This window comes from Phascolarctos cinereus, unplaced genomic scaffold, assembly GCF_003287225.1.
Source record: "Phascolarctos cinereus isolate Bilbo 61053 unplaced genomic scaffold, phaCin_HiC Scaffold_4;HRSCAF=312, whole genome shotgun sequence".
NCBI classification, from domain to species: Eukaryota; Metazoa; Chordata; class Mammalia; order Diprotodontia; family Phascolarctidae; genus Phascolarctos; species Phascolarctos cinereus.
Genome location: NW_027555847.1, coordinates 350,450,125 through 350,471,909, shown reverse-complemented (window position 1 = coordinate 350,471,909; position 21,785 = coordinate 350,450,125). Strand labels below are relative to the sequence as shown.

Sequence of the window (21,785 nt, the reverse complement as noted above, 5' to 3'; positions counted from 1 at the left end):
AAGCATAGAACATAATTACTGCCCTTTAATATTTAAAGGGCTGTCTAATGGAAGAAGGACTGACTCTTTTGTAAGGTTTCAGGACAAAGATCAGTGAGTGGAAGTTATAAGGAGGAAGATTTATGGTAGATGTGAGGAAAAACTTCCCAACACCTAAATATTTTCTTTTTTTCCTTTTTAAATTTTTTTTAGGTAATTGGGGTTAAGTGACTTGCCCAGGGTCGCACAGCTAGTAAGTGTCAAGTGTTTGGTCTGAGTCCGGATTTGAACTCAGGTCCTCCTGATTTCAGGGCTGGTGCTCTATCCACTGCACCACGTAGTTGCCCCAACACCTAAATATTTTCAAAAAAGGAATGAAGAGTTTCACAAAGAAGTGAGTTGTTCGTCCTTCATTCTCAAAGAGGACTGTGACATCAGGGAGGTGATGGCACGACATGCAAGTGAATTGGATTTAAGTGAGGGAGGGCTCTGCAAAGTCACCAGCCTCACTTTCTCTTCTGGAGCCATCTGGGTCCAGTGGCGAGACATAGATCAGGATGACTAGAGATGGCCCTGGATGCAGTGAGAGGCGTTGGCCTTTTTAAGCTAAGGTCTTTAACAGGTCTCAGTTTGACTGAGGCAATGCCCATTCAGTGATTAAGGCTAGGTAAAAAATGAGGTGGAGAATGGCCTCTTTTATTTAGTAAAAAAAATCAGTCCGGGAGGGGAAGACCCTCAGGGGTAGTGAATGCCATGTTACTGAAAGAATTTAAATAAGTGTTGGATGACCATTTGTCAATTGTATTATAGATGAGATTTTTTTTATGAAGTAGGTTAGATCACATGACCTCTATATTCTTTCCTTTTGAGAGCCTACAATAGTCCCAACAGAGAATAAAAAAAAAAAACCCATGGTATGAGAGATGTTCCTAGCTCTTCAAGGATGTTACGTTATTAATTCATTGGGGAGATAGGAAATACCTAAGTCAAATAGATAAGGAGGTAATTATGTCATTCAATGGTAAAACAGGATAGGATCCTATTGGAATTCAGAGACACACAGTGTGTACCAAAGTAGCTGGAGTCCTGCTTAAAGCAAGAGGGAGGACTTCAACTTTGGTTTGAAGGAGCAGCATAGCATTTCAAAAGGCAGCACATTTGCTTGGGATTTTAGGATGGAACAGTATGGCAAAAGTGAAAGTAGGAATGAATGGGTGATGTTCAGGGAAAAGCGGACTAGTTTATCTGGAATGGAAGTTTAATCGTGATGATAATGGGAGTTAGGGTTGACTAGGAAAGGATAGACAGTTTGGACAAAGAGTTAAACTTGGAGTTTCAGGTATCAGATGAGTTGTGTGATTCACAAGCTATAGAAGGGTATACATGTATAGCATTGCTTCTGCGAGCTATTTCCGTCCCCCACAACTCAGCACTCACAGTTTTTCAGGTTGGATTCCTCTGAGGGTTGACTGTGTTTTCAGAGGGTAGTTTCTACTTCCGGTTCATAGGTTCTTTCTGGATCTAGACTCCTGAAACTACAGCTCACGAGCACTGACCAGTGTGCTGACCTTTTTTAGTCATCCACTAGATACAATCAGTTCAAAGTAAAGACCTTTCCTGAGATGCTTTCACATATGCACACAATGTCACTGGGAAAAGTAGGAATGTAAACTGCCCTGGAAGTTAGGCCCAAATGTTGGGAATACATGTGGCTAAAGCAAGTCACCCCTCTCACTTCAGCACCCCAAAGTCTTTTTATTTCTCATGTTTTCCACAGTTGGTTCTCTTTTCTGCTACCAGGAATCAACACTCTTTGGAGTGTTCTTTACTTTCTGTCTCTTGCTGGATTCAGTGACTCCTATTGAATGAGTAGTTCTTTTGTGAGATGCCATGACTGATGGATTGGGGGAGGAGGAGAAAAGAGTGCTCCCTTTCTTCTGCTGCCTTCTGATAGACACACAAGCTGCTTCCTGCTTCAACTATCTTGACTGCCTCTAAGGATGGCCAGTTTGATAATTTTCAGTCAAAAAAGATGAACCAAGAGCTTTCCTAGGAATAAATCTAAGCTATTTCATACCTACCACATTAGCAAAGCTGACAAAAAAAGGAAAATGATAAATGTTAGAAGGACAGGAACATTAATTCACTATAGGCAAAGCTATGAATTTGGTTCAGACATTCATTCTGGAAAGCAAATTTGAAGTTCATGCTGCGTCTAGGTGCCCCCAAATAAAGGAAAAATGAAAAGAAGCTACACGTGGACAAAAATATGCATTACAGCTCTTTTTGTGGTGATGGAGAACTGGAAACTAAGTGTGTCCATGTTAACTGGGGAATGGCTGAACAAATTACAGCATATGACTATAATGGAAGAGAAATTGGTAAGATTTGTGCTTTGCAGAATGAAGTAAACAGAACTAAAACAATTTCTATAATAATTATATTGTAAAGACAAAGAACTTTGAAATATTTAAGAACTCTGATCAACACAATGGCCTACCATGATTCCAGGTGATCCATGATGAAGCATGCTACTCACCTCCTGACAGAAATGATGAACTCAGGGTACACAATAAGACATATATTTTTTGGACATGGCCAATGCCAGAATTTGTTTTACTTAACTATCCATATTTGTTATAGGTTTCCTTCTGTCCCCTACCTCCCACTGTGGGCCAAGTAGAGGGAGAGAAATTGGATTTTTAATTGAAAAAAAATAAAGGCTATTAGGGGCACAGACATACTTTTGTTAGCCAATGGCAAGCTACTTTTCCAATTCCATCAGAGAAATGCCTTTATACTTCATATAAAACTAATAGGGCACTGAGAGATTTTTCCAGTGACTTGGAAGATAGTATGGATGGTGTGCTTCCCAAGTATGCATATTACTAGAAGCTAAAAAGAAATGTTAATATGTACAACAGAATTAAGGGAAAAAACTAATTAAATTAGAACAATAGGCTGATTCCAATAATGTGAAATGAGACTAGGATGAATATGAGGTCCTACACTTTAATTCAAAGAGTCGTCTATGGAAGAACAGAATGTGAAAAGGATGCCTAGACAACAGTTACTGTGAAAAGGATTTCATGGTTTGATTTGATTGAAAACTCAGTATTGATCAACAAAGTTGAATAATAGCAACCAAAAATTCAAATGAAACTTTAGGTTGCATTATAGAAACAGGGCACTCAGAAAAAGGGAAACTGTAGTATGTCTGTACTCTGCCCTGGTCAGGATATACTTAGTGTCCAGGTCTTAGTGCTATGTTTTAGGAAAGATACTAACAAATGTGAGAATATCCAATAAGGACATCTGAGATAATGAGATGACTGAAATTGATATTAAATGAATTCTCTTTTGAGAAATTGTATTTGTTTAACCTGGTGAATAGAAGACTTAGGGGGATTGTGTTATTACCAAATATTTGAAGGGATTCCATATGGAAGAGGTCTTTGGTGGAAGTCACTGAGAAGCAGATTTCATATTACTGTAAGCAAAAATTCCATAACCTTTAGAGCTGCTCAACTGTAGAATGGGCTGACTTGACAGGTAGTGAGCTTCCCATAAAAGAAAGCTTCTGAGCAGAGGTTGGAGGAACACTTTTTCAGGCATGTGGTAGAAGGCCCCCTGTTCAGGTTGGAGGTGTTCACCTCTTGGGTGGGGTTGGGTTGGTTATGAAGGTCTGAAGCAAGCACTGAACAAATGAGGAGTTGCTTTGGAGAGAACTATTGGCATCATGGAAGAAGATAAGAAGGAATCCAAAGGAGTCAAGACAGTAATAAGTGAAAAGAAGTTAGTCATGTGCCTGCCAGTGTTTTCTTCATCACCATCAGTCAACATTTTTATTGAGGATTCACTGGGGCCCATTTATACCAAGTACCTGGCACTCTGCTTTCTACCAGATATTCTTCTTACCTAGAATGAGGAAACACTGCACAGCTTCATTTTCATTTTCCTTAGCTTTAGGCTCTGAGATGCCACAGAGCTGTAGAATGGAGAGGCACAATTATGAAATGGAAGTGGGGTGGTAGTGGAAAGCAATACTGCTAGAGAAATAAAAACACACATCTACTTCTTACCTGTTGGTGTAAGACAGTAAAGATGGTCCTTTTTATGTTCTTTGGAATGTAGACTTCATAAAGTTTGGCTGCAGCCAATAGTTGTTTTAGACTCTGAAATAATAATGACTCATATTTACCCAGAACTTCTTAAGGTGGAAGTTGCTCAGACAGGTTACCTGGCAGATGTATGTGGAACAGGAATATAACCTATGACAGTGTATTAATATCATTTTGGTAGGCACAGACACACATAACCCTCTTGGGGTGTAGGGATTGTGCTTGCTCCTTCTGGTCATTTCCAGAATATTTTCCCCCCCCTTAGCAGCCTCAGATAAAGACCACATAAGGGAACTGAACATCTCTGTCACCTAGCTTCACCTCTTGTATTCATCTTAAATACAACTGTCCAAAATGTTTTTCAATCGCTAGAACATTAGTTTTTTTTTTAAAGTGAGAAATATGGTCCAATGTCCTGATTTAATAGATAAGGAAATTGAAATCTAGAGAGGGTGAATGACTTTCCAAGGTCATAGAGTAAGTGGTGGAGCCATAATACAGGTGCAGGCTATTTGCCTTTAAATTCAGTGTGATTTCTCAAAAACTGTACCACTCCAACAATGCCACCCCTTACTTCTCAGTATGGTCTGTGGGTGGATCTTAGAACTTATTCCTTCAGAGACTAACTCCTGACCTACCTGAATGACATAGAAATTTGTTTCAACATCCTTATATTGCTTTAAGAGCCAAGGCACATGGTGCAAAGCAAACTCCTGGAGGTCTTCCCGGTGAAGTAAGAGGGCCACTGCTGGGCCGTGAGCCTTGACAATTGCTTGGTTGGTCTGTAAAAATAGGGATAAGAAAAATGTCTAATGCTTAGTTATTCTGTTCCTCTAAATGGACACAACTTTTTTTTTTTTACAGCCCTCATAAGACTTCATGGCTCCAAAACTCAACCTCTATCATTCTTCCTTGATATCTGTGGCCAGTGAAATCAGAGGTCATTATCTTGACCCAATCAGAGAAGAGCATATGACTTTTAAAATAATGCTTAGGCTAGGTCCTTTATATAATTGGAGATAGTGTAGAGGGGTTAGCAAAGGAAGAAAATATTGTTGTAAACTCAAAATATAAGTGCTATGTATAAAATAATTTACAAATGAATATTTTGATCATTATCCCTGGCATTATATAAAATCATAATTGAAATTTTACCAGACATTCCATTTTTTATAGTTATATTTTAAAAAGATATTTTTTTCTTCATGTTCCCAAGGGGAAATAAAGGAAATGTTTCTGTTCATGTGTGAAAAGAGCCCAAGATGTCCCAATGAACTTATTTGATGACTTAAAGTGTGAAAAATAGATGAAGAGACAACACTCCCATATAGATTCTCATTATTTCTAATATAAAAGGAGAAAAAGTATAGAAGTACTGTAACTAGATGACTTCATAAGATATAATTAAGTTTTCTTCAAAGATTTTACAGCAATTAAACAAAATTAAGCATGTGTAGGTTGAACAAGTACATCCTCTCAAACCTGGGTTTAAATGGCTGGAGCTTCCTTTAACTGATGTATTACTGTCATTATGTTATGTCTGGTTCATTACTCAGACCAAATTATAGCAAATACAACAGAAGGAAAAATGAAGAAATTGGTGTAATTAATAAAGCAAACCTCATACCTTCTGAATGGAATTGAACACTGGTAGATAGCATCATAGAAGGACAAGGAAACTAGGTCATGCTGCTGAAAAGTAGGGTTAAAGCCACTTTACATCTCCTACTTACTTCATAGGTCATGTTGGTTGTCCACTTGTCCATTATGAACCGAAAAAGCATGTAGATCTTATCAGAGAGCCGATTGGCATTCATTTTAGGATAAGGAAATTCTTCCCAGTGGTTGATATATTTGAAAATGGCCTTACTGAAGGTCTCAAGGGCTGTGTTTCAAAGAGAGAATTAGAAACAAATCAGGAAGGGTTAAAAAAAAGTGGGTAGAGGGAGGAAGAGAACTGATCATAAATAAATAAATGCAACAAATGGCTTTAAAAAGATCATGGGCTGCAAAGGTAACATTTAGGGCCATCAAATTGGCATTTAGCACCTTCTTTATTTATTAATAAGGGCTCTCTCCAGCCACTAGCAAACATAAAAGACAATTGATAGCTAACACATGGACGTTCACCTCCAAACATAGATTCCCATGAAATAGTAAAAGAAAGGCAAGGTAAAGAATATTAACTGTCCTGGCTGATTTTCATTCAGCATGAAACCTAATTTCTTTGAGTCTTGTTTTCTTTGAGTTTTTGCTCAATAATAATGTTGAGCAGTAGTTACTTATTGCAAAATCACTTGCTTCCAACATCTCTAGAAACTCATTTGATCTGCAAGATGCCACTCTGTAATTCATATTTTCTCAGATAATTTCCTACCCCAGCTGTAGGACTTCATCAAGCTCTAGATCCAGGTTCCCTTCCTGTTCCCTCCTCCTTTTTCGTGTTGTCTTTCCTCCATTAGATTGTAAGTTCTCTGAGGGCAGGGACTGTTTTGTGCTTTCTATATTTCCCCAGCTCTTAACACAATGGCTGACACACAGTAAGTGCTTAAAAAACTTTATTTATTGACTGTGACTAATTCACATTAGGATCAGAGTTCACCCTGGAAAGTTTCCTTTAGAAAAATCAGAAAGGATCTTTGTAAATCCTCCTCTTGTATCATCTTAGTTATTTTAATGGCAACTGAATCTGGCCGTTTGACAAAACCACATATACTCTTCTAAACTTGGGCCCATGACCTGTCTTATTCTCAGTAGAGTTGGAGAATGACTAACTACTTTTTCTAGCCTTGAAGATAGCTAGAATTCTCCTTATACTAATTCACTTATACTACTCAGGCATCCAGAATTGCCACTTTTGACCACAGCTAGAGAAAGGAGTAAAATTTGCACTTGAATATCCTAGTATCATATCTGTGTAAGTTAATTATTTTTGTCAAATGGCCAGATTCTGAGCTGGATACGGAGTTCAATCTAAATTTGTAAACCCACTTGATTTCTGTAACTATAATGATAAAAATGTTTTGTGGTCAAACTGAGGGATGAGGGATGGCAGAGAGTGTAAAGGTGAGCAATAGAAGATTATAATTTTTACTAAAAATAAATATAAACTCTTCCATTCCTGTTACTCAGAAGAAGAAAAAAACCTGTGTATCTTATGAGATTTTATTAAATAAGAAGGAAGCTGAGGAAATACTCACCGATACAGAATGCGTTCTTCATCTTTTCTTCTTCAGCTAACTTTACCATGGTTTGCATGGTGAGTAAGGTCATAGTCATGAATGGTATGCTCTCAGATACTGCAGAGAAGAGATCAAAGACATTACCTTCTTCCAATGGATGGTTCTTCACGTTATTCTCCCTGGACCTGAGTATTCTGTTAATATCAGGAAGGTGTTAGCAACATCGTTTCTGGTACAGGAGGGACTAGTGGAGGATGGATTGGAAGAGAGGGCAGAAGAGTTTAACTGCTGACTCCCTTGGATTCTCTACCTGAGCCTCTTCATGCCATTCTCTAATTAGAGAATGAATTGGACCTTAGCTACATCTGGTACACCAGGTGTGTATTTTGCACAAATTCAAAAAAGTCCTAAGCTAGGGCCCCAGACTTTGCAGACGTACGTGAAAGCTACTTCTCTGCCTCTTCTTGGGTGGCCTGTTCTTGATTAAATGAAGTGAGGATTGTTAGTTCACGGACGATTGGCTCCATTGGTCAGTGGGCCATGTTAATAAGGGTTAGGTTGTTAGCTTGATTGTGGTGTAAGGTAGTGAGCTTTGTTTTATTCTGTGGTAGTAATGATAATTGGCAATGACAAAGCACTTTGAAGTGCACAAAGTGTTTGAGCCTCACTACAGCTCTATGTGGAAGTGCTATAGGTATCTTTATCCTCACTTTACAGATGAGGAAACTGAGGCTTGGGAGATTAAGTGATTTGATCAACATCACCTATCTCGGATGTTTCAGAGGCAGTATTTGAACCCAGGCCTTCCAGACTTCAGGGTTAGCACTATCCACTATGACATGTAAGTGCTTCCAGCCCTAGCCAGCTACTTTGCAAATACACACCACTGGAACTTGGCCAGATAGAGAGAATCAAGGAATCAGTTCAGAAAATATATCCTCAGTACTTGTCCAATGAAAATCTGCATACCTTATTGATGATGTATTAGCACTGTCATCTTTATACATAAAGGGCAGCATGGAACATCTCTATCCTAGCATCTTATACTATAACATGGAAGCAGATTTTTCTTTCTACTTTTACACATAGTTTGCTATCCCTGCTGGGGATTGGGGCATGGTAAGGTACCTGAGCTACTGGTAATTAGTTTAGTTTGGGGTATTTCCTAGAGAAAGTATCATTTCCTCATCTTTGCCAACAACCAGATAGCAAGACTGGCAGAAGGACTATACCGTGACTGGTGGCCAGTTCAGCCAGGGCGAGGACAGTGAATTCATCTGGGAGCTCCATGATCTTGAAGTGTCTTTGTATTTCATCCATCACAGAGTTGAAATCATGGTCAGCAAGAGACACTAAGACCTCCCCAGCTAACATTCTCATTTCTCTTGAGGCCTGTGAAATAACCATCATTGATGGCCATGATGAGAGAGATAGTATCTTACAGCTCCATGTTAACACTAGGGCTTACAGAGACGCTACTTATTTTATCTGAGTGGATCCTTCCAACATTCTTAGGAGGTACAGGCACCACACTCACATCATTGTTCCTCACGTCCTTGGAGGCGTGAAAAATCATCCTTTGAATAGCGAGATGATTCAAGTTGTCATTATTCTGGATAACGGTAGCAAGACTACTATAAATGTCTTCCTGTGAACACACAAGCATGAAAACAGAAACTAGTAGTGCAAAATCGTAAGATTCAGATGACATTCAGAACCAAGATATGGATAACAATGCTTATTGATCTCCACCAGAAAAAATACTCTCAGGTTTCTATTGCTTCCTTGACATATTCTTAGGAACCAATAGCTTATATTTGTAGATTGGGAGACCTCACTTGGATTTTCTTGGCAAAGATACCAGAATGGTTTGCCATTTCCTTCTCCAGCTCATTTTACAGATGAGGAAACTGAGGCAAACATGGTTAAGTGACTTGCCCAGGGTCACACAGCTAGTGAGTGTCTGAGGACAGATTTGAACTTGGGTCCTCCTGATTCCAGGCCCAGCACTCCGTCACTACACCATCTAGCTGTGCACTTAGCCAGTAAGTGCTTAATAAATGTTTGTGAATTGATTGATGGATCTATAGGTAGTCCTTAAGTTCCTTTATAGTTCCTAAATCCTATGATCTTAAATGGCTTCCCAGTGGGCTGGTAGTGTTCCCTCTCTCTCAACCCAAGACCCAACAGAGAACTTTTAACAACAAATATTTAATGCTTACTAGAGCTTAGTTAATGCCACCCAAAGAAACTAGCTTATTTTCAGAATGTGACTCAGGCCCTAGTTAGGATGGGAAGTACTGAAAACATAAAAATGACAAACTTTAGATTTCCTACAAAATAGAAGCCAGAAAAACCACAAAAATCTTTGTGATTTTTCAGCATTTTCCACAGTAAATTCAGTTTTATATTCAATTAATAGACAAGAGCTTTTACCTAAACATGTGTCAGCAATGTGGAAATATAAAAGTCTCTTTGATAGAGAAATGTTAATAGATTTAAATCAAGACTGAAATGATATGTAAACCAGTCAGAAAGCCTCCTCTAAGGAGGGATATTTGAAGGAGCAGAACAGAATTTTGGGGTATTATGCCATGTAGCCAAAGGATTTTTTCCACTTTTATTAAACAAGAGTGGGGCTGATAAAAGTTAAACTTTTGTATTCTTCAGGGAATTCTTTTTAATTGACCTGAGGTGTGAATAAGGCTCCTAGTATAGGTATCAATTCAATTCAATTTAATTAAATTCAATGAACACTTCTCAAGTGTCCCTGAGAAACCATAGGTCCTGGGGATACCAGAGCAAAACCAAAACAATCTGCCCTTTAGATGCTTATATTCTACAGGGGAGGAGAGCAAGCTTTTTCAATTAAGAAATGACTAGTTAATGAGATTATAACATGATATCAATGAATGTGAATAAGCATAAACAAGCTGACGCTTGGTCTTTGCACCAATGTTAATGCTAAGTTTCTGTTTATTAAACTTTCTTTGAGAGGTAAGTTTAGTGAAAGGGCTGGTGAGTGCTGCAACAAGTTTATTAAGGGTTATATCTCTCAGACATATTTCAGGCTAGGTGGCCTGGGATGGTTTGTAGATGTGGTTACTGCTTTGAAGCAGTTCTCTTGGTTTTATTCTTATCCTCAATTTGTTCAGTTTTCCTGGAGGTGTAAAGAAGATGTGTTGAAGTAACAATGAACAGACACTGAAGATTGGACTTTCAGTACTAAGGCTGCTGGGAAAAGACCACAGAGGACTAGTCACTTTCACTATACATATTCATACAAGGAGAATCATTTTTCTTTCTGCTCTGCCCCTCTATCCACCACCCCATCACCCAGCTTATTTATTCAAGGCAAACCTGTGAAGTAAGCAAAGTCCATCTTTGCGGAAAAGTCTGGTTTTTTCCCCCCCCATTCAGGAGTGTTTAACATTTAATAGGGAAGTTTCCTCCATAAAATCCTACTCTGATGCCTAATAGTGTGGAGGTGAGCTGGAATCACTGAAGACTATGTTAGTGATGTTAAAGCTGTGGCTGGGTCCACCACATTAGTTTCCAGTGCAGTCCTAATGCCATGACATTGAGTCGAAAGTCTGAGGACCAATCTGGCTAAAGACAAAGAGGCTCATCACCAGTAGGTGGGCCACTGGGTGATGAATTTTTCACCATGACAAACCATGGAACAAAAGAAGTAGAGAATGTCATAATCTCATGTGTCTCCCTTATGCTTCTGTAATAAAAACGGAGTGGTGGAAATAGGGCACAGAGTGCTAAGAATGACACACTTAAAACTTTATTTATTTATTTGGGATTTTATTTTTCCCCAATTACATGTAAAAACAATTTTTAACATTTGTTTTTAAAACTTTGAGTTCCATATTCTCTCCCTTCTTTCCTCCCCACCTCCCCACTCCTATTGAGAAGGCAAGCAATTATACATGTGTAGTTGTGCAAAACATTTACATAGTAGTCGTGTTATGAAAGAAAACATAAACCAAAAAAATAACCCTCAGGAAAAATAAAGTAAAAATTTGTGCTTCGATCTGTATTCAGATACCATCAGTTCTTTCTCTGGGGATGGATAGCATTTTTCATCATAAGTCCTTTGGAATTGGAATGACATACTTTTTAAGGGTAGCTAGGTGGCACAGTGGATAGGAGTCTGAAGTCAGGAAGACTCATTTTCCTGAGTTGAAATCTGACTTCAGACACTAGCTGTGTGATTTTAAGCAAGTCATTTAACTCTATTTGCCTCAGTTTCCTCATCTGTAAAATGAGCTGGAGAAGGAAATGGCAAACCACTTTGGTATCTTTGCCAAGAAAACCCTAACCGGGATCACAAAGAGTCAGACATTATTGAAAACAACTCAACAACAATAAATAAATATTAACTTAATTGTTGGTATCCAAAATTTCATTATTGGCATTAAAAATTTGAGATCTTTCTCCAATGATCAACTAACTGACATACTGTTTGAAGAAGTAACTGCATCACTGTTGACATTATTCTGATAAACAAAATCAGAAGACAAAAAATGCAACCAAATGGAAAGATAACTGACAGTTTCTCATTATGTAGATAAAAGCAAAGGAATTGATGAACTTGCTCCTATTATGTGCCCAAAGACGTTAAGAAATATCATTTTATGGCATACTAGGTCACCTTGTCTTAAAGTGCTCAAGGTGAGGATAAGCAAGAAATCCAGCCAAGAGAAGTAGTGCTGTTGTGCTAACATCTTTGTTAGAAGTAGAAAATTCTATCAAGCATGTGTTAAGATCCTTTAAACCAAGTCAAAATATAATGACACTCAGAGTGAAAATAGGTACAGGGGAGGATATTGAAAAGTACATTGGAAAATATGGTTTGGGTTTAAGAAAACAAAGTGACCAAAGACTTGTAGAGAACTCAGAAGTTTCAAACCAATGTATCACAACTACTTTCTTTAAGAAAAACATCAGGAGGTGATAATCACGGCAAGCACCAAATGATAATTCAAAAAATGAGTGACTGCATCTTAATGGATGAGAAGCTATTAGTTTCTGGTGTGGGAATTGCATCAGTATTAGTTGTAGTCAAATCATCAATTAGAACAAAAGTAAATATCAACATCAAATTAGAATAAAGTATAAAGATAAGAAGAAGATATTTTGTAAAATTGCAATAATTTAAACCTAAATAAATACTAAATGCAATGGAAATGGCAAAATGCAAAGATAATTATCTGGATTTCACTGCTACCTGTATGGGCTTAACGGATATAAAATAGTTTCCACAAAAGGAGGTCAAAATTGTCCAGAAACCACCTTAGTCAGCAAACTGACTAAATAGAGAAATACGGAGACCAGCCAAGATGGTAGAATAGGAGGAAATACTGTAGTCCAGCTCTCCCAACAACTACTTGAACAAAGATGCCCAATGAAGTCCAGGCCAAGTTCTGATTAAAAATCTAAGGAGCAACCATAGTGGGTCCTCTTTTCAGCACAAAATCATAGATTTGATTCAGAAGAAAGTGATCATGGTGTGATCCCACAATGTGAACTATGTGGGAAAAGGGTGGACTGGGATCACAGAGCCAGAGGTAGCAGAAGAGAACCCAAAAAAGAAGATAGTGATTTCAGACAGCCAATGGTGCAGGGGCCTCAGCTCTGTCAGTCTCACCCAAGAATGGGACAATGGACTCAAGAGACATATAGCAGTCAAAGACAAAACTAGTTTTGTATACAAACTTATTTATTAACCATTACTAAAGAGAATGGTAGAAGATTACAAGCAATATTGCCTCATAATACAGTCAAAGGTGGCAAAAACAAGTCATCAGAAAGCTTTGCAGGAGAACCAGTTAAGCCACACTATTTCAAGAGAAGCATTCATAGATGAAGCTGTCAGGAAGACAAATAAGTGAAAAATAGAACAGATTGATCCTATATGCCATTGATCCTATAATGATATATTTTCATCATTAATGACAGTGCAGCACCTATATTTCAACTCTAAAATATCAGAGAGAAAAAAAAGCATACAAGATGATGAAACTGGGAGAAACAGTTGAAGTACACAGATGAATTCCATATTAGAGACAATACAAATGTGAAATCATTGAGTGTTCATTTTATATAATATCTTAGGGAGGTGAAGATACTAGCAGAATGGGGGAAACTAGACTATACATCATTATTCTAAAAATATGCCAAAGAGGACATCCATAACTACTAATTCATATTCATTATTTCTCATCTTAATATAATATTCTTTATAAGAATGATCTACAAATGTATCTAGGATATTGGTGACAAAAATATGAGGAGGGCGATAGGCAGATGTTTACAAATAATCCCTTATAGCAGATAACACGTTCATGGTCACACCATTGACTAAAAGAGAGACAGAATACGAAAGTCCATTCCTTATTTTTTAATTACCCTCATGCTCCAAAAGCATTTGACTTGGTAGAGCAAAATACAGCTCTAAAGGTTCTCCTCCAACATTACTTAATGCTGACACTGAGATCATGTAAGATTATTTAATAAATCCAACTACAAAGATCATTCCATTCAATAACCTCCTAGTTATTGAGGCATAATTCAGGCAGATATATGCTTGCCAGAGTTTTCACCATTGCAATGAAGGGCATCTGACTGTTGAAGTTTTCCAGATGATTTTCTTTTTTGTGGACAGCATTATGATAATTGTTATCAAGTCCCTAGACATTACAGGGCCTCCTCAATGAGATCTGTGATTATACAAGAGAGATCAACCTAACAACTCATATAAGAAAAAGCAAATGTGTTGTTGAGACTATCACATGCAATTGAATGGTCAATACATTTAGTTATCCCATCTGTAGTATATATGCCTCAACCAGACTCTGAAGATGAATAAGAAGCTGGTCTTAGAATTGAGTAAGATAAAGAAAGAAGCCTGGATAGCCTAAATTGCGCAGTGTTTTTAATGATCTCAACCTGCTCCTCAAAACAGAAATCTATCTTTTTAAGCAAAAATATTCCTCTTATGATGCTATATAGTTATGAGTCTTGTGATACCACCAGCTCAGAAGAAGGAAAGTTGCAGGTTACCCAAAGAACAATGGAGAAATAAATTGCATTTTCAACACTTTTTATACAAGAAGTAGTTGAGATTTGAGATTTCAGCCATGCAGCGTTCTCTTCTACAACTTAGAGCCTTAGTTTCCTGGAGGACTGACATGTTCTATGACATTTCCAGGATCACATATTCAGGAGGTGTCTGAACCTGGTCACCCTGACTCTTAGGCCAGGCCTCTACCCACTGTGCAGTAATGCCTCTGGTGTAAGAGACATCATCCAGGACTAGGAAGAGAAGTGGGTCTATTAGAGCCCGGGAAAACATAGGAACAGTCTGGGTGATACACTAGTAGCCATGAAATATTAAATACTTTGCAGCAGACCTATGGCAGGACATGGTCCAGAATCACCCAGGACAACAGGGCAAGAGTTACAAGAGTTGTAATCTCTACTAATGGACAGAGGGAATGTTTACATCAATGAATGAAATCATGAATACTTTGAAGGATTGAAGAAGGGTCTCTTGGATTCTGGACTGACCTGCAGACCCAAAGTAATGAACGTCTAATGGTGAGATTTACAACAAGCCCATGTAAGAAGATATTTTGGGACCTTCCCAGTAGCGTTTTAAATTACAAAACTTAAGAGGCTCCAATTTGACTTATTTATAAGATTGGCTTATTCTCCCATTTCCTGCCATAAACACCTTCAATGGAAGTCTTAATTTTACATTTAATCATATTTTAATCATCACAGAATATAGTTTTCACACACTTCAGCGCCTCAACAGTTCACATACTTCCATGCCTCAAAAGATCTGCGATTTTTTTCAGTGTGGGTACTTTTTCCTTCTAAGAAGACAAAAGCTTCTCTATTAATTGTTTCATGAGTTGCAGTTAAAAATAAATAAAATAACCACCATCTGATGGGCAGTTTTTTTGCTGGTGAGCCTGTATCTAAACTTGGCCATTGCCAGTTGCATATTCAATCTTTTCCACCTTGATAAGACATACTAGAGCTTATGTTCCACTGGCCACACTTCTGAAAACTCAAGAGCACCTCAACATTGTGATGAGGGACCAATTGGAGCATGAATTTGGTGGTTTGAAATAGGACATCAAATAATGGCACTGAAAAGGATGCCCTTTGCACTAATTCTGAAGACAACTGGATTCTATGATTGTTAAAATATCATTAAATGCAATTTAAATATAATTAAGATTTCTATTAAAGCTGTTATTTCATGGAAAAAATAGTATCATGTGAAGTATAACTAATCTGGAGATAAATGGAAGTTGGAAAGAAATTACAGTGCCTGGGCAAAAAAGGAATGGTGTGAAATTCTACAACAGATCTGAAAACTGTGAACAAGGATGCATTTCTCTGTAAATTTCCATTCCTTTATCTGTAGAATGAAGGTTTTCTTTTTCTTTTCTTCTTTTTTTCACCAAATAATCTCTAAGGTATCAGCCAGCTCTAAATCCATGATTCTACAATTGTATGGTTTTGTAAATTTACCATACCTTGCCTTCATCGTCTTCCTTGTCCAGCATACCAAGAGTGAGGTGAATATCTTTGGAAATTCCTGCAATGTAACCAAAAGCAAACACTGAGATCTCTGCTGAAATGTTCCAGGGATAATCATTATGAAATTTTTATTTAAATCTGGCAAACAGTTTGACAAATATTTGTTAAAGTTATGATCTGTGTGATAGGTATACCAGGAAAAGTAGTTATGACATAGTCTGTGCCTTCAAAGAGCTCACAGCATAATAATGAAGATACATATTGGTGTAGACCCGTGATTTCATTAGTGCAGGGAACTTTTAGTTCTGAAGCTCCCTTCAACAATTCGGATCAGAAGCACACCTCCAAGCATAGTCTTGGGGCATAACCTGAGGAACTGAAAATTTAAATGATTTGTCCATAGTCACACAGCTGGTGTGTGCTAGAGACATTTGAACTAAGCCTTTTGATGTCAAGAACTGCTCTGGATCTACTACGTCATGAGGCCACTTGGGGGATATGCAATTTATAAGTCAAGGTATCCAGGATAAGAACCGAAAAGGTACAGACAGTTACGTGGTGCAGAGGATAGAGCATTGACCCTGGAGAAAGGGGGACCTGAGTTCAAATCCAGTCTCAGATACTTACTAGCTGTGTCACCCTGGGTAAGTCACTTAACCCTGATTGCCTTCCCCTGCCCCTCCCTCCAAAAAAAAAGAATAGACAAGGTACTCAATTTCTATCCATTGGGCAAATAAGTGGCTACTCATTTCTCCTTATTCCTACATTCAAAAGGCGCTAAAACTGACACCCCATGGGATCTTTCCTTCTTCTGTCCATAGCTTTATCCCTGACTACTTTAGTCCTAGTCATAGTTATCCTTAAGAAAAATGAGTAAAATTATCTCTGGCCATCTCCCAGCTCCCCCTTTTAATATAATTCCTTCATCATCTCTTCCCCGCTCTCAACTTCTGCCCAGGCACCTCTTCTGTGTCTTGTTCCCGTAGCTTCTTGCTCTCCTCTGGCTATCAACCAATCATCATTGATGTTAGTAGATAATAGCTTAATGTATAAACTCTCTATGGATATTACTGTCTTAGTACAATATTCTGGAAGACTAGATAACCTTCAATGACCAAAGGAATAAATCTCTAATGTTGGAATTTCAGGCACTGGGATGCCTGTTAAGAGAAGTATTTGGAGACAAGGAACCCCCTTAAAGAAACCATTAATATCAGACCACATAGGCCTCTTCTAGCTATCTTTAAGGCTGGTCCTTATTGGTCCCGAAGGAAGGTAGATTAATCAATGGAGACAATAAAATTTCTAACACATTTCTTTTTGTTCAAGATATATAATTCACCCAAGAGATATAAAATTCATGACTGCCATTGCACAATGATATGGCTGGACTTCCTTGTGTACAATAGATATGTCCCTTTAGGTTGTGGATTAATCAAATCACGGATCGAGTTTTGTAGGGAAGTTCACTTTTTAAAGGAATCTAATAATTTGCTTTCTGGGAAGCAAATGATCATTCGTTAATTTACTAGTTTTCTGAAACTGGAACCTTCTATACAATATTGAACATCTTAAAAAAAAACATACATTTAAGCTTAGCAATTATGTAAATAACATAAAAGTAATTTTGTCATTTGGAAGCCAGGAGGAATTGTAGAGGCTAATTAATGCATTACAAAGCAGAAGTGTCATTTTACTTACAACTTCAGTTTAAGTGTAAAGAAGTGGGGTGCCTGGTGATGATGAAGTTCTTCTTAAGTCATTCTTAGGGGGAAATTTCTAACAAAAGAACTAGGGATTAAATCTAGAGCCAGGCACTGTTTTATGAATTAAGGGAGGAGTAGAGACCGGGTAGATCTTTTCCCCCCGATGAAGCATGAAGGACTGGAGGTAGGAAGTATATTTTTGCTTAAAATCTGGTTTAAACAATTTATTTTCAAAATCCGCTGTCCCCAAAGTCCTTCACATATCTCATTAAGAAGGACCCTTTCCCTAGGGAGAAGAGATGCTCTTTTTCGGATAGAAAGATAGGTTTCTAGTTTTCATTTAGAGTTAATTTCCACAGCTACTTAAACCAGGTACACACTTCCTCAAGGTGGACCAGTGTTTTTTTTCACGTTCTCTTTTCATATTTTCTTCTAACAATGTACTGGTTGAAAAACTGTTTTCTCTTTCTGCATGCCATATATTTCAGGGAGAATCAGGGTGGAAACTGACCCACTGGTTTGGAACATTCATAATTATTTTGACTATATAATTTCTTTCTTCTTTAAAATCCCTCTCTACTCGCTACTTTAAAAACCTTCTGAATACTCTCTCCCTTATGTAGTTATCTCCAGGGGAGACATGAATAGTTAAAATGAGATCAGAAATTTTCCTTTAAAAAAAATTAACCACTTGACACTCCAGTGGGCTGCAAACCTTTAAAGAGGTAGTGCTGGAAGAAAGCCCCAAACAGTGCCTGAAGTATTTAAGGTTGCATACAAATCAACAACAGTCTAGGTGTTGGAGCAAAAGGAGGAAAGTTGTGTACTCAACCTCCCTTTAGCACATAATCTATTAAAACATTTAAGGCTCAGAACATTCTCTCCTCTCCCCTCTCCTTCCCACCTCTCTCTCAGTTTTTCCCTTTGTCTGTCTGTCTGTTTCTCTCTCTCTCTCTCTCTCTCTCTCTCTCTCTCTCTCTCTCTCTCTCTCTCTCTCACACACACACACACACACACACACACACACACACAAGCACACACACAAGAGAGATATGTCTCAGAAGATGAGTTCCCCACCTCCAGTTTCCTCCATGATGCTGGCCATATCTGGTTGTTTCACTGTCCCCTTTTTACTTGAATCCAGAGGCAGCTTTTTTAAACACAAATGATTAGGTTAAAGAATCAAAAAAAGCAGGTTCACAAGTTTCTCACAAATTGCTCACAATATTTTCTAACAGTAAGACCTGTCTCCACTTGGTTGACACTAAGGTCCATCTGGGATGTGGTTGCTGGAGAAGAAAGTGTTACTGGATGGTACCACTAAGACATCTTGCTTCTGAGCTGCTGCTGACCAACAAAATGGCTGCATTTCACCTTGCGTTGTCCCGTTAGTGGAGACTACAGCATCCAGAGAAGACGATAATAGTGTAGAGAGTGGGTCTTGGACCCAGGGCACAAGACAAAGGAGCTCTTCTCCTTGAGCCTGTGTCCATTAATCGAGTGAAAACAGAGAGAGATTAGACACAACTTGGTTTGGGGATCATTTTCTGTGATTGTTTTTCCTGGCTTGAGTGTTCGGGCAGCCTCTCTGGTGGTCTTGTAGTTGTTCTACTTGGTGACTGTCCCACAACCTGCTCAGTGGGAATAGAATTTCTAGGGTGGTCAGTTGAGAGGAATGTGTAACTGACAGCACAGTGGAAAGTCCACTCCCCGGATCTCTCAGTGACTGTCCCTTGGCCTTGTTTCTAATCTTACTATGATAACCCCTTAATATCCCAGCCCTTTAGCCCTAACTCTACTCCCAGCCCTTGTTCCCAGTCAGCCTCTTGGCTTCCCCTGTCATACTTTTTTGGTCTTTGTCTCTTTCATTTGTTGGCCCTAGAGATGGTTATAGCCCCACTTCTGGCCACAACACTTGCCCATTCATAATTTCCTCCAGTTGCTTGAGTTGCATGCCTGAGTGATAAGGTTTGGAAGAGGGTAGTAGAGGGCCATCCACAGGACTGGGTTTGGAAAGAGAGGATAAGTTTACGGGGGGGGGGAGGAGGAGGCAGCCACTCTCATATGCTGTGATCCCCTAAGGGCCTCAATGGCCTCCAGAAGTTTTTCTGATGGACAAAGAGACAGTATACTTCTACTTAACTATTGTACTCTTGTATTATGAGAGTCAATTACATGATAACATCTAGTCTAGAAGATGATCAATGGCAATAGGTCAGATTCTTTCTCGGGTCCCTGGGTCTAGTTCCTTACCTTGAACCATCCAGTGAAGAATTAAGGATTGGACAGTTAACTAAAGGATAATTGGAAAGCAACTTCCCTTTGCCTTCTCTACCCACCATATTTCTTTTCTATGGTTAGGGAGCCAGTTGTGAAATGCATATGTCAAAGAGTGTCTGGAAATAAATTTAGAGGACTCTGTGCTGCTTATCCCTAATGAGGTAAGACAGAGTCCATCTGTAATCTTTCCTTAGAAATTTTAAGACTTTTGAATCAACGCTGTGTCTGTAATAGGAATCAACAAAAAGAAAGCTACCAATTTATGTACTTATTATGATATATCTCATAGCAACTTTGGGAAGGTTGACAAATGGTCATTTTTTGACTGACTATACATGCAGAGTTCATCTACTTTAGACAGCAGAAAGGCAGCTATTTGGTAGAGCCTTCTTAATTACACTGACTATGTTAGTTCATCAATGAATTAATACTTCATCATTGTGAGTACCCTTCTACTAATGTAGGTTGTCACACCTTCTCATTCAGTTTGATTCTTGACCATGTCCTATGAGTCCTCCACTTGGGTATTTACCCAAAGTGCTAGAAACCTTCCTCAAAGTCTCTCAATATTCCAGTCTGTGTACCAACCAGATTTGTTCATCCCTTGCTTTTACTGCATGACTAGTCTACCTCTTTTATCTGGTCTACCTGAATGCTATCTTTTGGTGCCCCTTTTTCGTGCACAAGTTGTTATTTGTAATATTACTGCATCGCAAATCTGTCTACCATATGGCTTTTTATTGACTCTGTTTAGAAAAAAATATGTTTAGTTGTCCTGACAAAGAAATTATATATCTAAATTTAGATATAGTTACATTTACAATAAAATATAACACATTACAATATAATATGAAATGAACATATATAACATTAATTTTGTTGTCATTGTTGTGGTTATTATCAATTTATTAGAACAGAGGCAGGACCTGTAATTTCACTGATCAGGGAAGTGTTGACTAGGAAATTTGCCTACCAATGCAGATTGAAATTTATTCTGCAACTTAATCTTAGAGAGTTGTCTAGACCACTAAAATGACTTGCCAGTATTAAATAGTCAATACATATAGAGTCAGGATTTGAACACAGGTCTTCTTGGCTCTGTGCCAATTCTCTATCCACTATGCCACAATGCCTCCCCTAAATTATATAAATAAATATATGTATATTATATATGATTTATTTTTCAAGCCAAGAAATAACATATCCTTTCAAAATGTATTCATTCATCCATTTCTCTTTTTAAAATTTAACTTTGCATATGGGTTTTCCACCCCCTCCTCATCTTCTGAATTGTAAATATTATTAGGACTCTATCAGAGTTCTTTTTAGCTTCTTTGCCACATCCATTTCCTAGTGTTTACAATGTTACCAGACTAGAAGAATAAAGGTTTTATTTTTTTTTCTCTGTTTTAGTATGTGGCACGTATCAAATTCTAAGACTTAACAAAAAGGAATATACTATTATCAATGAAAGATTATTTTCTTATTTCAATATATAGTGCTAATGATGATATTTATTTCTGGGGTTCTCCTTTTACCTATTTATAGGGTTAAGAGACAACAGAATATTAAACAACAAAACAAGAAACAACCACAAATCAGACATGAAAAATTTTTGGAAATGCTAGACATTTCCCCAAAAGCTTTCATAATGTATTTTACACATAACTTTAAAACCAGAGAACTTTAAAACCAGATAGTTTCATCAAAATGACTTTTTCCCCCCTATAAATCTGTTCATGAACTATTAGATAAAAAAGAGATGGAAAAATATTAAAGAAACTTACAGTTCGGTAAAACTTTAACCTGAATCCTCAAGTAGAAGAGATTCCTTCCCCCTTGTGCCTGTCTTTGAAGAAAAAGAGGCATTTCACCAAGAGTTATGTTGGCACTACTTTTTTCACTCTTTCAAATGCCAGGGTATGACCTAAGCAGAGGAGGTATTCTGC

General features: G+C 38.0%; 1 protein-coding gene across 4 annotated transcripts in view; it reads right to left on the bottom strand.

Moving 5' to 3' along the window:
* Nucleotides 1–19,231, bottom strand: part of MROH2B (maestro heat like repeat family member 2B) — an 87,556-nt gene extending 68,325 nt beyond the window's left edge. For 2 of the 4 annotated variants that reach the window (XM_020996294.2, XM_020996301.2), the window contains exons 1-9: nt 18,634–19,231; nt 15,847–15,908; nt 8,820–8,930; nt 8,515–8,674; nt 7,301–7,399; nt 5,834–5,985; nt 4,739–4,882; nt 4,062–4,154; nt 3,898–3,967 (exon numbers count right to left, since the gene is read on the bottom strand). In XM_020996294.2, the coding sequence (XP_020851953.1) occupies nt 3,898–3,967; nt 4,062–4,154; nt 4,739–4,882; nt 5,834–5,985; nt 7,301–7,399; nt 8,515–8,674; nt 8,820–8,930; nt 15,847–15,908; nt 18,634–18,661 (919 nt within the window). In that variant the 5' untranslated portion in view covers nt 18,662–19,231. The remainder of the gene's footprint in view (nt 1–3,897; nt 3,968–4,061; nt 4,155–4,738; nt 4,883–5,833; nt 5,986–7,300; nt 7,400–8,514; nt 8,675–8,819; nt 8,931–15,846; nt 15,909–18,633) is intronic. The other 2 variants (XM_020996312.2, XM_020996297.2) reach the window with 1 other exon arrangement.
* Between the last annotated feature and the right edge of the window lie 2,554 nt (nt 19,232–21,785).